At 39.2% G+C, this 16704-nt stretch overlaps 1 protein-coding gene across 1 annotated transcript in view; it reads right to left on the reverse strand.

Annotated features, from left to right (window-relative positions):
• The window catches only part of TJP1 (tight junction protein 1), a 252751-nt gene extending 243919 nt beyond the window's left edge, over window positions 1-8832 (reverse strand). The window contains exon 1 of the mRNA XM_063091981.1: window positions 8657-8832. Within this exon, the coding sequence (XP_062948051.1) occupies window positions 8657-8832 (176 nt within the window). The remainder of the gene's footprint in view (window positions 1-8656) is intronic.
• Between the last annotated feature and the right edge of the window lie 7872 nt (window positions 8833-16704).

Genomic DNA, 16704 nt, shown 5'->3' on the forward strand with positions numbered 1-16704 from the left:
ACAGGCATTTAGTTTGTTTTCAAATGTTTGCTATCAAACCATAAAGCAATAAACATTCTTGACAACATATTTGGGTACAAACACAATATTTACTTCAGAAAGATTCTTGGAAGTAGACATACAGGATAGAAATAGGAGCTTTCTAAATGTTGAGAGGTACTGCCTTTCAAAAAGGCTTTACCAATTCACACTTACATCAGCAGTATATGAGAACGCCCATTTGGGGGAGTCCTTAAATACAAGGGCAACTTTATCACTTTATTATTTTATAACTCAACTTCTCTGTGTCCTTCATTATATTTTTGTCTTACTGAATTGCTGATTTCTGTAAAAAAAAAAAAAGAGAGACTATTATAGAATTTCCCACCATGAATATGGACTCGATAATTGATCTTTGTGTGCCTATTAGTTTTCACATTTTATTTTCTGTTTGTTTTTTGTTTTGGCAGCTGGCCAGTACAGGGATCTGAACCCTTGACTTTGGTGTTACAACACCACATTGTAACCAACTGAGCTAACCAGCCAGCCCAGTTTTTACTTTTTTATTTCAAAATTTTTAAATTAGATGCCTTAATGTTTATGACTCATATCTTCTTAGGGATTTAATATTTTATCATATAAAAGGGCTCTGCCAATGAAAGGTTTTACCTTAAATGCTACTTTGTCTGATGATAATTTTCCCCATCTACATTTTCATATTAACATTTTCCTGGTTTATCTTTTTTGTGTGCTTCTATTTTCAACCTTTCCAAGTCTCTCTTTTCTTTTTTTAAATTGTACCTTTAACTCTTGATAAATAGCAGGTAGCCGGACTGTCTTTCTTTTTTACTTAGTCTGAGAGTCAATATCTTCTGAGAGGAATTCAATCTGTTCAAACTTATTGTGTTTACTGATATGTTTAGATTATTCCTAACTTGTTTTATTTATTTATTTATTTTTTAATTCAAATGCTTTCTTCTTTATTCTTCTGACTGATCAGTATCACTGAGTTTTCTTTATCCCCATCTGCCCATGGGCTCTTTTCTCCTACCAATTAGTAGTTTGAAAGTTATACATCTATTTAGTGCAACTCTAAGTCTAGCTGACTAACTATACACATACACGCACATTAACATATTTATTTATGTATACACACACACACATATATACGTACACATATGCATGCACATACACATATATTTTAACTCATATTTTCCTATAAACACGTGGGGTTCATCAGTATTCTCACCTTCTCTTAAATGACAAACAGCATTAGCAAGCCTTCATTCCCCTTCTTTACCAGCACTACCACATCCCCACTAAAAGCCCCCCAAAACCATCCCCTTGGAAATAGTTCCCAGATTTCCTGACTTCTCATTCCTACTTCTAATACCTTTGCTTTTTTGTGATTCTTTAGCTTTCTCCTCCAGATTGCTAATTTGCTTTTTTATCTATGAGCAAATTTTAAATTTGTAAAGTATCTAGTATTCCTTTTAATTAATGCAATATTCTTGTGCATCTTTCTGAAAATAACCACATTAATTCAATGTTTTTCTATTTTCTCAGGGATTAGTTCTGTTTTTTTTTTAACTGGGTAATTCTCTGAGTACTGGCCCTTCCCAACTCTTTGGTCATTTATAATGTCTACTTATATTTGCATTGGAGAACGTGCTTCCTCACTGTAGTGTTTACTGTGGCCTGACTTCAGATGGTACATACTGCTGTGAGATTTGTGAGGTGACTTCTCTTCCAGGTGTCTATTGGGTCCCCAGTAGCTACCTCCAGCACAGCCCTGTCTCTCTGACCCCGGCACCCATATTCACTCCTTTAGGAAATGAGAAAGCAGCACTGCTGTCCACTATTTAGCACATATCAGTGAGGATGAGGGGGGTCAATCAACCTAGTGCACCAAATCTGATTAACTCCCCAAGTGTCCCCTGCTCTTCCATCCCTTGATACTACTCCACCTCTCATTTCCACCTCTGCGGCAGAACCTCCTGCACCTGCTCTGGACTATGGTTCCACAGAGTTTTTCTCTCAGTGGATCTATCCCTATCTACTAATTACATTTCAGAGATTTCTCAAAAACGCTGATCCAACAATGGCATTCTTTATTGTTTACTCAGACTATAGTTATTTTGTTGTAGTTTTTAAATTAACTTTTAAAATTTCATTGGATTTCCAATGAGTCCTCCTTACAATTCACCTCCCAAAGTAAAATTTGAATGATGCCACTTTCATGATTCTCAGCATAAAAAGAAGTATGTTGTACAGTTTTGTTCTCTCTGCAGGGTAAAAGCTTCCACAAAAACAATAGCAAACTTTATTCAAAAGAGGCCTTATGGGAAAGAAAAACAGAATTATAAAATAATATACAAGTCAATTTTTCCTCTTCATTTCTTCTATCTCACTTTATTTTGATAGCACTGGTTATGTGGTGTGATCATATTTTAGGAAATTAATGCAAACGTAATATAAACTTTTTTCTCTCACTTGACTTAGAACAGCATCACCATTTTCCCTTTTTTCCAAACCCAAAAGTCTAAAATCTAAAGTCTGCAACAAGGATTTTTATCAAACAAATGTTATAAATGGCTAACAGCCAAGAAATTTATCAGAGTTAACTCAATGTAATACTAAACCAGTGACAAAGTAAAACAGAAAAAAAAAAAAAAAAAGATCATAAATGTAACTAGAAGAATGGACCCACCCCCTCCCCACCAGGACAATAACAAAACATCTCATAACAAGTAGAGCCAACCTGGTGTACACCAGGTGAGAGTATCAGCTCTGGACTCACCCTGCCCACAGACTCCACAGAAGGATGAGACCTTGTCTAAGAATCTAACCAGGCTCCTACAGAGTAATTTCAGTAACTGTGAAGCTTTGACCAGGTCTTTGTGAAGTTAAGAGGTCAACTGTTAAAAGGTATATGGCTCAGTAATGACGCCCCCCTCCTTTCGTGAGGAATAAAGAAAAGAATAAACAGTGATCCAGATAATAATACAGAATGTTATACTTTTAGCATAAGTAGAAGTGGTCTTGTAGGTATAGTAGAATTTAAGACATTGCTTCTCTCTTGTTTATTACTGCCTTTGAGAATTAATATTTGTCCTGGGGACAGCGTGCATGTGTTCATTTTTCTGCTGCACACTCATGAGAATACAGAGGCATATCTACAACTCAGACAAGAAGAGCTGTACAAAAATCCCACCAAAGCCAGTTCCACCAGACATGGAGCATACCAAATTTTTTAAATCCCCAAATACCACTCTTTCCCCAACCCTGATGATGTGGATCTGAACTGCATAACTCAGACTTTGGGGATTATTCCCCAGATATTTAGGGGGATGGCCCCTGATGACAGGGAAACATAGTTAAGAACTGAGATAAAAGCACATTGTACACATTCCCTCAAACTATGAGAAAATCAGTATTTAGCCTACAATGAAGTTCTTTTCTTCTTAATTCCATTTTATCATTCCTACAGGGCAGCTGAAGGAGAAAATTTCTGCCTCCCTCCACCTCCCCCCATTATAACTTCTCTCATGGGACCATAGTATACTTGTGGGCATGGCTGATGTGCTTGAAAGGCAGAAAGCCAGAGTCCACCCCCTCATTCCACTTCCTGCCCCCACAAGATACCCACATACCAGCAGGCCTGGTCCCTGGAGGCAGGCCCTTATTTGCTCTACCCTTTCCCTCCTCTTCACCTGACACTGTTAGGCCAGGCCTGCTCTACACTGTAGGCGCCTCCCCCTTAACTTCTGAGGGGAGGGAAGAGGCACCCCCTCCCTAGGCTTGTAGGCTCATGTGGCCTGTTTCAGCACAGCTTCCTAGAGAGGCCCTCATTTGGGTAATAGCTGGAACCTGCCCAGATATTATTAACAACCCAGTAAATTGTTTAACATTTAGTCCCTTTCGCTTGTGTGCATATTCCCCTGGTCGAGGACATCCAGGGGAAAGGTAAACGCCAATCCTACCCTAATGATCACGTCACACCTACACTTACAAATCTGTTTGGCTCTCTGTTGACTGCAGGCCAAACTTGGGCTGCTGTACCTCTGACATGGCATAGCAACTCCTTTAAATCTAAAATTTCACTAGTCCAAAATACACACACAGCAATGCAACACAACTTCTTGACATTCTCCAGCCATTCCTCCCATACCCTTCCCTCTGCTGGAATGCTTTTCTAGTCCCCACCCTTGCAAAGGCTGATTTCCCCAGGGGGCACTGGGTATTCACTCTTTTTGTTTCTAATTGAGGACCTTTGGTTCACAAACATTTCTGACCATGGCCCATTTAGGACAAACAGCTCCCAACTTCATCTACTTCACCCATTCCTAATTTCCAGAGGAAAAGAACTCAATAAAACAAAGAATTATCCAAAAATAAATAATCAAGACAGTAAATAATCAAGATGGTAAAAACAAAGCAGTTACACTAGACAAAGCTATCAACAAAGTCACAACTAATAATCCTTCTACAAGATATGAATTTTAAAATATCAGCAACTGACAGCTATCACCAACTCAAAACAATGCTAATGAGTGATAGCAAAGCATCCTTGCCCAAAGGTATGAGAATAGGAGCCTTGAGATGCTGCTAAATGTGGTAGGGCAGCTGGCTATAAACGGATACCAAATCCTTCTGAAGGATACTTCACTAAAAGCTAGTAAAATTCTAATTTTTGTTTATAAGAACCAGACTCCAGAAACCTTAATAACTCACTTTATAGTAAATGGCCCTTAGTTATAAATAATAATGTGTCATTGCCTATAATTTGCTCATTAAAAAATTTATGAAAAGAACCTGGATATTAGAACCCTTCATGTCCCATCAGAAGGACCTCAGTGACTCATGAGTGGGCCACAGACCACCTTTGGAGAAACAATGTCCTATTCAGGGTACTTCCCAGTTGTTTTATACCTGTTTTCAGTCATTTGCTTTCTAGAATGTCATTTCCCTGTACAATTTTCTTTTTAACCCCAACTGGCACAAAACCTGCTGTGTGACTCTGGGCAAGGCATTGACCTCATTTGTAAAACTGGGAAAATACAGCACCTACCTCATGGGGGAGCCATAGATTAAATGACAGGATGCTTGGAAAGCACTTACACAGGATCTGACAAGTAATAGCTCAATGAATGGCAGCTCTTATTATTTTCAGAATCTGAATATTCTACTACTACCTGAATGAATACATTAACATTGCATGGCCTTCAATAATCACTGAATCAAATAACCAGGAAAAATACATTTAGAAGTATGAAGAAAATGAAATAATATCCCTTTTTTCTCCTAAGATCAGTGTCAACACTCTTAAAAGCACTCCGTGCAAAAATCAAGACTGTTGACAACAACAAAATATTATAAAAATATTTTTAACATTTCACATAAAATATTATTTGGGCCTCACACCAGCTGACCAGCAGAGTGAATGTCACCTTATTTAGAAAAAGGGTCTTTATAGATGTAATTAAGTTAATGATCCTGAGATGAGAATATCCTGGATTATGTAGGTAGGCCCTAAATCCAATGACAAGTGTCCTATAAAAGACAGAAGAGAAGATACAGAGGAGAAGGCCATGTGAAGTTGTAGGCAGAGACTGGATGGATGCAGACACAAAGCATGCCAGGAGCCACCAGAAGCAAGACGAGGAAAAGAAGGATTCTTCCCGAGAGCCTTCGAGGGAGAGTGGCCCTGCCAACACCTTGATTTTGGCCTTCTGGCCTCCAGAACTGTGAGAGAATAAATTTCTGTTGTTTTAAAGTACCAAATTTGTGGTAATCTGTTACAGCAACCACAGGAAATACAGTTCCCCACTGCTTCTTTTCATCACTGGCAATTATAGGAGACCCGCAAAGAAAGACAGCAGGCTACACGAATTTACATCCACCTCAGGTAGAGGTAACAGGCCTTCATCCTGGGCTCCTAAACACAATGATTCAGAACCAGACACTGCAAGCACTCCTACTTTCTAAGTTTCTTGGAGAAGAAGGAGACAAGTAGAAGAGGGTTCCTACAGGCTTCACTGATGTGAGTCTCACTGTCTGCCTTAGTTCCCGCCTAAATTGGCTTGCAAATATAATACTCCTTAAGGGATCTGCAGAGCCAATCAGAAAGACAGAAGATATTGCACAAAGGAAAGCTGATGGGCACAAATGCCCAAACTAGATGCTAGTGTAAGAACAAAGCAAGATCATTCAACCGCTTTACACCGGCTCAAGCTTTGCAGGCACGCAGTCTTTCCACACAGACTACAATAATTTAAAGAAAAAGAATCATGGACAGAGAGCACATACATTTTCATAAACATCTTCATATAAATCTTCATATATGACACAGCCAATTTTCATAGTGCAACATCACATTTTGTAAATGGGCATAAGCATGTGGATTCCAAGGTCTGACACACATTGCGAATGTCTGCTCTTTCCCACCCACCACTCTGGAGTCAGGACCTACATCCTCATCTCTTCTAGCCAAATAATGGTGCCTTACAACTCAAAATCTCCACGTGCAGTTGCTACAACACTGGCGAAACGAAACGTTATCTAGAACAAAATTCCATACAGTATGAGATAAATGAATCACCCAGTACAACATTGTCTAACTTAAAAAAAATAAAGGATTATACATCTATGTTTAAAAGTGTCACTCACTCCAGAGTTTTTGTAGAGTATGCTCTTCACTTTGCCACTGTAGAAACTAGATTAACATTTGCAAATTAACATTGAGTGGAAATTCTGAAATACTAATCTAAGATTACAGAAAAGTTCAACAAAATCCCCCTGCCGTTTCCAGTCCAAGATATAAGATCCAGGTAGGATGGTTTTTACCTCTGGCCTGAATTCACTGCCTGTCTCAAACTTGAATTGCTAGAGTATAAAAGTTACCAGGACTTCATTTCCTTGTGTCTTCTCTTTACAAATTCTGTGTTTGGGGAATGTATTCTTAGAAACAGAGCTCCAATGATGAAAAAGAACAAGCCTAGTTTCCTAACTCTGATCAAATACTGCTAATATTCATGCCTAATAACTCCTGAAATATTATTCCTACATCTTAATTTTTAAGTTGAACATCAAGAAAACATTTCCTTAACATTCTTTCTCAGTCCTGCAATATTAAGAATTCATTTATTCAACAAATATTTATTGAGAAGCTATTTTGTACCAGATTCCAGTTGCAGGGGATTTAGCAATGGACTAACCAGACAAAAGCCCTCCCTCATGCAACTTACATTCTAGTGGGGAGAGAGGCATATATGTATATGAAAAATAAGTAAATTATATAGTGTGTTAGATATTAATAAATGGTCAGGAGAAAAGCAGGGTGGGGGATAAGACTGTTGGTGTCAACATCCTTTTCCCCCTCTATACCATCAACCTGAGAAGTCATCTTCAAATGCTACTGCTTCCTCCCTCACTGCAGTGACAGATTCTTAATTTATTTGCTAAAATCTTCCACCACGGACATTTCTTCATTCAACTGCTGCCAACTTTTCCAGTCTAGCCTTCAAGGTGTTGTCATTTGCTGTTAATCAAATTAAAATACCTTTTGCACAATAAATTTTCTTTTTTTTTTTTTTAACAAATGGGGGAGGGGCAGGGAGGAAGACATTAACATTTATCAAGCACCTTATTCAGCCAGCCACAGTGTTAGGCACTTTGTATTCATTATCAGAGCTCATCTGGATATAGCCCCATGAGGTAGATGATTCTCATCTTACACAAGAGAAAATTAACTTGCTTAAGGTCACACAGTAAGTGGCATGGCTGAAATTTGAACTTTGCTGCCCATATTTGTTGTCTTTCCTCCCAAATTCTCCATTGGGATTCCTTTTCTTTTTAACCCATCTTTTTCTTGGCTTATCAATCTTTACATACCTTGGATTACTCTTTCATATTGTCTTACACAGCAGAAATTACTTTCCTCAAATACCTAAAAGCAACCTCACTTCCTTTCTCTACAACGTTAGCATTTAATTAGACTATGTTCAATTGAATTGAATAAAACGTTTACGAACTACGCTGACCACTAATTTTAAAATTAAGATGACCTCTGAGTATCACTACTGGCATCTTTTTTCTGTAGTCACCTTCCCTTTACTTGATTATTTCTTTTATGATGGAATTTTAAGCCTAAGCCTCAATGCCTAGGTGGCCACCGGAATTTCACACGGCATATTTAAATGCCAATAAAATGCAATACACCATCCGACAATTAACTATGTACACCAGATCTGGATAGTTTCCAGACATTTTTGTTTAAGGGTGTTCTTTTCCCGTTACCTCGATAACAGTTTCCAGGTCGGAGAAACCAGAAAGCATGCAGATAAGATACAGTCCCTGACAATGCAATTATCATCTCGCAACTTCAAACGCATACAGCGATAATAAACAGCTCGCTAAGCAAGCAATTCCTTTTTTTCCAAGAAAGCAGGCTTGCAACCCTGAGCCAGAACTCGCTGGAATGGGGCTCAGAGGACAGACGGAGGCGGAAGGCCGGTGCGCGGCTGCGGCTACCCCGCGCCCCCGCCCCTCCCTTGCCGCACAACGCGCGGCCGGCCAAGGCTGGGGTCGCGGCGGCGCCCTCCCGGGGGCTCCGACATGGCTGCAGCCCGCCCCCGGCTCAGTCCCGTCCGGGTTGCGGCTCCGCGCCCGTCCTCACCACAGCTTTCTCTTGAGCGGCAGGAGGCTGCCGCGGTTGGAGGGGGTGACGCCGATGGCCATCTGCAGCACCGTCAGGTATTTCTGGTACTTCATCTTGTCTCCGCTCCGCTCGCGGGCAGGGCCCCGCCGCCACCGCCGCCGCCGCCGCAGACACAGCCCCTCCAAGCGCCGCATAGATCAGCTCTGGGCCATCCGCCGCCGCCGCCACAGCTCCCGCCGCTCCCGCCGCCGCCGCCGTGCGCGCCCGGCTCCCGCTCCCGCCGCCCCCGCCGTGCGTGGCCCGGGCCCCCGCTCCCGCCGACGCGTGCGTGCCCGGCCGCTCCCGCCGTCGCGTGCGTGGCTCGCAGCTCCCGCCGCTGCCGTCCGCACCGCCTCTCCACCCTGCGAACCGTGGCCCCGCGGTGCGCCCCCGGGGGCCGGGGGCGGGTCTCACGGGCCGCGAGGCTGGCGTGGCCCTCGCTCTGGGAGCTGTGGGGCGAGGCCCGGCCGCCGGCACCGCCTGTGCCCTGCTTACCTCAGTTTCTTCAGCGACTGACAGGAGTTCGTTTTTAACCGTTTATACCCCAAAAGAATCCCAACGATATACTTCCAGAGTGGAAAAAAAAAAACATTTTTTATTTATAATTACCGCTTAATGGTTGTAACCATCATTTACGTGCTCTACTCAAAAGTGTTTGACGATTTTTATATACTGCATATATATGCCATATATATAGTAGTACATACACATATACATATGCTGTCCTCACTTGCACGGTAGTTCTGGACAGTGGAAATGCCTGTGAGCAATGCGAAACTACCTTCATAATCATTGTGAAAAATTAAGATTGCTCCATGACCTTTAATAATTTTGCCAAAACATTAAAACTCGCTTAATTGATGGTTACAAATGTAAAGAGAAATGAAAAAAGTAGAAAAACGAATAATTTAATACAATGCAATGTAAAGCATTGCAAACATTGAGAAAGTGTTTTATTTTTTTCTAAAAAAATAAACCAACCAAACAAAAAAACCAAGTAACTTGAACATGCTTCTCTCCTCCTGGTATAACTGTTACATACTGAGGGAACATTTTGTCTGTGCCTTGGCAAAGCATCACATTTGGATTACTCTGACCATTTTATCCTTTGTGCTTCCAATGTTGTGAACTATCTCAGAGAGTTCATTTAATGAAAAAATTTCCTGTCAGCCTCACTTCATTTGGGACATCCACATCCTTTTTGTCACAACTATTTTCCTCATTTCAATTTGCATTTAGTTTAGTTCCACTGGTTGCATATGAGGGTACTTCAAAAAATTTGTGGAAAAATGGAATTAAAAGATAATACAAATCTTTCCATGAACTTCTTGAAGACCCCGCCTATCTAGAGTCTCTAGAAAGCCAACATGCTCACAGTTGCCCATTTCTCCCATACTTCATTAACGCCATTCAAATTTCACTTCAATTGCATCTTTGTCATTGTTTTCTTTGCTGCACTTTGATTTTTGTTGCAGTTTTCTATTTCAATTACCCATTTTTATCCAATGCTGTTTGGGTTTATCACTGAGAGAAAAGGAAGCAACACAACTGCGCACTTTGCTGTCAGTGCCTAAACTGAATAATAGGCATGAACAATCACTGACGACTTTGAAAGAACTGCTGTGATTGGTCACTGATTATGATGGACATTTGTTATTTACATAGGGATCTGTGGAGTAAAGAGCTAGCAGCAAAGTTCATACTATATGCATTTGCTCAGTTGGTGTGCCATGGTAACTGAAATTTGAACATATTGTTGAAAGGCTGGTGTAATTTAACCAAACCGTAGTAGCTGATGTTACGCATATCTGAACCTGCAAAGCAAGGACTACCTATTTGTGTGTGTGTACATATATATGTTGTACGTATACATGAAAAGTGCCATAACAAGCACCTGTGCACCCACCAGGCAGAATTATCAAATGTTAGCCCCCTCCCTCCACAGTACATCCCTCCTGTACCTCTATTTAAATGCCTCATTTTAAAATCAATTAGCACATAAGATTAGAACAAAAAAAATCTCCTTATGGTTTGGGTTTCCAACATGATTTTTCAGTCACTTGGTAGCAAAGAAGGTCTATTTTTATGTATTCACCATTTCTTATGTGTATTTGGCCTTTTGCATCACCTGATCATATTATGTGCAGGATATTTGATGAAAATACTATACTCAAGGATTTAGACAACTGGAGGCTGGGGGACCTATTCAGGATAAAGAGAGATAAAAATTATCCTATGAGAAGCACCTCCAAGTAGTAGAAGGTCTGCTTCCCCATAAAAGGGAGAACACTGGCAAAAATGATCAAAACCAACCTTGTCAGAACTTTAGAAATTAACCAAAGACTTACAACAATCTAAGGAGTGTTTACTAAGAAAAATTACTGACTCTTGACAAGAACAGTGAGCTTTGTGGCATATTGACTTGCCCAATTCCCACCCCCTTTTCTCCAGTTCTGCGATAGCCTTGTAAACCAACAGCCTTGTAACTACAATAGCTTTGAAAATCAGCAGACTAGCAGCCACTGGAGGGAGCAGAATGGTTTAGATCTCCTCAAGAGCCCCATCCTCAAAAATTTGTCATTATTTGACCTGTCTGGTAGTACCTTGAAAAGTTCCATCCTCAGGGCTTGTCTTCATTTGACCTGGATCAGAACTTGCTCCATGCAAACAGCCCTATCCCTAAGGCATTTATCAAAAATAATCAGTAGCAATTGTGTAACATCACAGCTACCTGAGTTGGTAAAACCTGTTGGGACTAACGAGAGGCTAACCAAAAAAAAACTTAGAAGGAAAAATGGGAAGTGAGAGTCCATAGGGTTTCTTGAAATGCTCTGACATATTCCCGGAAATCCAGAATGTCATGAACATATGCAGGACTGTGCTATTGCAGAACTGAAGAGAAGGGGGTGGGAATTGTGCAAGTCAATATGCCACGAAGCTCACTGTTCTTATCAAGATTCAGTAATTTTTCTTAGTAAACACTCCTTAGAATGTTCTAAGCCTTTGGTTAATTTCAGGACTGTGCATATGTCCAGGGAATGCCTGAGAAGGCCCTCATCTCTCTCTTACAGCTGACCTTGAGGTTTAGTGCAAGCAGAAAGTGAAGGCTCAGAAAGAGTTGGAAACTACTTACCAGAATGTTGAAAGTATGCCCTAACACACACAAAGCTTCTCAACAAAGGCTGGGAGACTTATGGGTTCAAAACATCTAAGAAAAGCTTTGTCCAGTCATTAGCTGAGTGCTAAACTATTTGAGCAGGGACTTCAGTGGACACATACAACAAAGAATACAAATTTTACAGAATTAGTACAGCAAAGTCACTAAATGAACAACAAACAGCAACAACAAACCTTGGTGAAGAGGAGGATATGATTTGTAGAGTTGCCACATTATATTATTCAAAATGTCCAGATTTCAACAAAAAACTATACAAGTAAAGAAATAAAAAAATATGGCCTATATACAGGGGAAAAAACAGTGAATAGAAATTGTCCCTCCGGATGCCAAGACATTGGACTTACTAGACAAAGACTTTAAATCAGCTATTATAAATATGTTCATAAAACTAAACAAAACTTTGTCTAAGGAATTAAAGGAAAGTAAGAGAACAATGTCTCACCAAATAGATAATGTCAGTAAATAGAAGTTTCTTAAAATAGAAACTCTGGAGAAATTGTAAAGTATACCAATATATACACAAAGTCCCAGAAGGAATGGAGAGAGAAAAAGGGATTAAAAAAAAAAAAATACTGAAGAAATAATGACTGAAGATTTGCCAAATTTTTCGTTTTCTTTTCTTTCTTTCTTTTTTCTTTTTTCTTTTTATTTTTTGGCAGCTGGCCAGTAGAGGGATACAAACCCTTGACCTTGGTCATAACAACACTGCACTATAACCAACTGAGCTAACCAGCCAGCTGAGACTTTCCGAATTGTATGTAAAATATTAATCTGCACCTTCAAGGAGCTCAAAGAACTCCAAGTAGGATAAACTAAAAGAAGTCCTCACCTAGACACACAGTCATCAAACTGTTGAAAGCCAAAGACAACGAGAGAATCTTGAAAGCAGAAAGAGAAAAACAACTCATCACATACCAGTGATCTTCAGCAAGGATCCCTCAATAATAGGTGACTTCTCATCAGAAATCATTAAGGTCAGAAGGCAGTGGGAAGACATATTTAAAGCACTGAAAGAAAAAGACTGTCAACCAAGAATTATATCTCCAGCAACAATATCCTTCTAAAATGAGGGAGAAAAGAAGGCATTCCCAGATAAACAAAACTGAGGGAAATCATCACTAGCAGACTACTAAAAGTACCAAAGGGAATCCTTTAGGCTGAAATAAAAGGATGCTAGACAGAAATTTGAATACACATGAAGAATTTTTTGCGTGTATTTTTGTTTTTTGGGTTTTGGGTTTGTTTGTTTGTTTGTTTTGTCTTGGTGACTGGCTGGTATAGGGATTTGAACCCTTAACCTTGGTGTTATTTGTACCACACTCTAACCAAGTGAGCTAACTGGCCAGCCCACATGAAGAAATTAAGAGCACTGGTAAGGACAACTACATATTGATTATAAATTACAGTATAAAATATTTTAATTTTTTAATTTTTAAAATTTAAAATTCTAGAATTTCTATTTTAAATTAAAAAAATTTAATTTGAACACTCTTATCTGATTTAAAAGACAACTGCATAAAGCAACAATTATGAACTATTGATGGGCTTATAATGTATAAATATGTAATTTGTCTGACAATAATATCACATAGGAGGAGGGAGAGAATGGATCTACACTGGTATAATTTTGGTATACTATTCAAATCAAGTTAATACCAATCCTATCTAGATTATTTTACATGAAGAAGTTTATTGTGATCCTCAGGTCAACCAGTAAGAAAATATCATTTAAAAATATAGTAAAAGAAATAAGAAGAAAATTAAAATGATACACTAGAAAATATGTAGCATACACAAAAAAGCAGTAATAAAGGAACTGAGGAACAACAACAACAACAACAAAAAAAACCCACAAGACATATAGAAAACAAATAGCAAAATGGCAGGCATAAATTCTACATTATCAGTAATTACATTAAATGTAAATTGAAATGTAATTGAAAGGCAGAGATTAGCAGAATAGATACAAAACCATGATCCCAATATATGCTGCCTATAAGAGACATACTTAAAAACACAAATGGGTTGAAAGTAAAAGGATAAAAAGACATCTTCTACGCAAACAGTAATAAAATAGATCTAAAGTGGATATACTAATACTAGGCAAAACAGAATTTCAGAAAAAAATTGTTATTAGAAAGGAGGATGGGCCGGCCCCATGGCTCACTCGGGAGAATGCGGTGCTGGTAGCGCCAAGGCCACGGGTTTGGATCCTATATAGGGAGGGCTGGTGCACTCACTGGCTGAGCGTGGTGCGGACCACACTGTGAACACCGTGCAGAGGGTTGCAATCCCCTTACTGGTCAAAAAAAAAAAAAAAAAGAAAGGCGGACATTATATATTGAAAAAAGGGTCGATTCATCAAGGAAACAAAACAAACACAACAGTTAGAAACATATATATATACACATAACAACTGAGCCCAAAAATACACAAAGAAAAAACTGACAGAATTGAAGGGAAAAATAGACAATTTAACTATAATAATTGGAGATTTCAACACCCCACTTTCCATAATGGATAGAACAAGTCAGAAGGTCAACAAGGAAATAGAAAACTTGAACACTGTAAACCAACTAGACTCAACACATCTCTAGAACATTCCATCCAACAACAGTAGAATACACATTCTTCTCAAGTGCATATGGAACATTCTTCAGGATAGATTCCATGTTAGGCCATGAAAATAGTCCTCAATAAAATTAAAAGTATTAGAATTATATAAAATGTGTTCTCCAGCCAAAATAGAATTAAACTAGAAGTCAGTAACAGAAGGAAGTTTGAGAAATTCACAAATATGTGGAAATGAAATAAAACACTCCCAATTAGATAAAAGAAAGAAATCACAAGAAAAATTAGAAAAAACATTTGATGAATGAAAATAAAAGCATAACCTAAAACTTGGATGCACTAAGGCATGCTTATAGGGAATTTGTAGTTGTTAGCACAATGTTGAAAAAGGTGAAAGATCTCAAATTTATAACCTAAACTTCCACCTAGGCAACTAGAAGGAAGAGAAGACTAAACCCAAAGTAAGAAAAAGGAAGGAAATAAAGATTAGAGTGTAAATAAATGAAGTAAAGAATAGAAAAATAAAAGAGAAAATCAACAAAACCAACTTGATTTTTAGAAGATATCAATGAAAAATGACACCTCTTTAGTTAGACTAACCAAAAGAGAAAGAGAGGGCTCAAATTACTAAATTTGGAATGAAAGATGGGACATTACTACCAACCTCGCAGAAATAAAAAAAGATTATAAGGGACTATTATGATTAATTATATGCCAGTAAATTCAGTAACCTAGATGAATTGGAAAAATTTCTACAAAGACCAAATGACTGAAACTGATACAAGAAGAAACAGAAAATCCAAATAGAACTATAAAAGGAAAGAGATTAAATTGGTAATGAAAAACTTCCCATCAAGTGAACAGGCGTTGTCAGTTTTGTTCACTGCTATATCTCCAGCACCCAGAAAAGTGCCTGGTATATATAGTAGGCACCCAATAAATATTTGTTGAATTTGAGTGGGAACATGAATGCAAAGTGAAAGACTTCATGACTTTTCATAAAGCATTTTTCCGAAGAACAGGATAAGCTACCCATATAGTTTTGCATGCAGCATAGATAAATATTACAGCTGGAAAGTTGACATGATTTTCTGAAGTCAAAGAAATAAAAACTTGCTGTTAGTTCTCAGAGGATAGCCAATGCTTCATAGGAAAATGAGGGAGCTGTACTATGGCACTATGGGAGTCTCGAGAGAGAGAGAGCCTTTCCAACAAGCAAAATATCCAGGATTACAGTACCTGAATCTGTTGCCCACCTTTCTCTAAGACAGGGTCTTTCAAATTTTTGAAACTACCACCCCCAGTAAGAAGCATGTTTTAAATAATGGCCCCAATACACATTGACACATCCAGGCAGACACACAACTGTGGCTTGTATAGAATGGCTCTAAAAGATCTCTGTTGCTAATGCCATCACACCTTATATCCTCGTTTACATCAGTGTCCACCAATTGTCCAAGCCCCTCTAGTCAGCTAGCAGCATCCAGACTTATAACTCTGCTCATCTCTGGTTAAAGTGACCCAATTTCCATCTCTCCCAAACCTATCTCTGTGCCTTGTGGAATACCATTTCTGTGAACATCAGCACCACACTCTCCCGAGTGAGCCACGGGCTGGCCCCCATTTCTGTGAACATCAAGCCACTCTACATCCTTAGAATTTCTTTGGTACATTTTCCTAAGCTCCCATTCTTGCTGGACTGTCCGGTTTCAATGCTACCTTCTGCAGGCCTTAATAAGAAAAGGTATTTTATCTTGCACCCAACAAGCCTTAAGGAAGGCCAAATGGTGGGGTGAGTTTCCTCCTTGCTGGTTCTGCCTCTTCTAGACCATTCCTTGCTCCTTCTCATGCCAAAAACAAAACAAGCAAAAAACTTAAAAACTGGCTCCTTTGAAGTTTATGTCTTTAGACTATACCACTTTCTTTTCTTCTTCATTATCATTTACTGACTTCCTCTTCACTTTACTTCTGTCATAATTTTTTAAAGCTGCAACGTCAACATGGAGGGACAATTCAACATTCTTGCCTCTCAGTCCCCTGGCGTTATCTCTTCTGATAACCTTTTCCCTATTCTACCTCAGCACCCACTCCTGTGGTCATGCTTTAGACCTGAGCTCACAAACTCAAATGCCGGTAGGGTAAGGTACTTACTACTAATGAGCAAAGCAGGCCAGGTGTTAGTCAACAGAGAGAAGTGGAAGCTGTGACCTCCCTGCCTGGTGGTGCAGGTCCCTTTTAGAAAAGAGCAACCACTACTCACCCCAGCCTATTGTTATCA

This window comes from Cynocephalus volans, chromosome 3 (genome assembly GCF_027409185.1).
Source record: "Cynocephalus volans isolate mCynVol1 chromosome 3, mCynVol1.pri, whole genome shotgun sequence".
Lineage (NCBI taxonomy): Eukaryota > Metazoa > Chordata > Mammalia > Dermoptera > Cynocephalidae > Cynocephalus > Cynocephalus volans.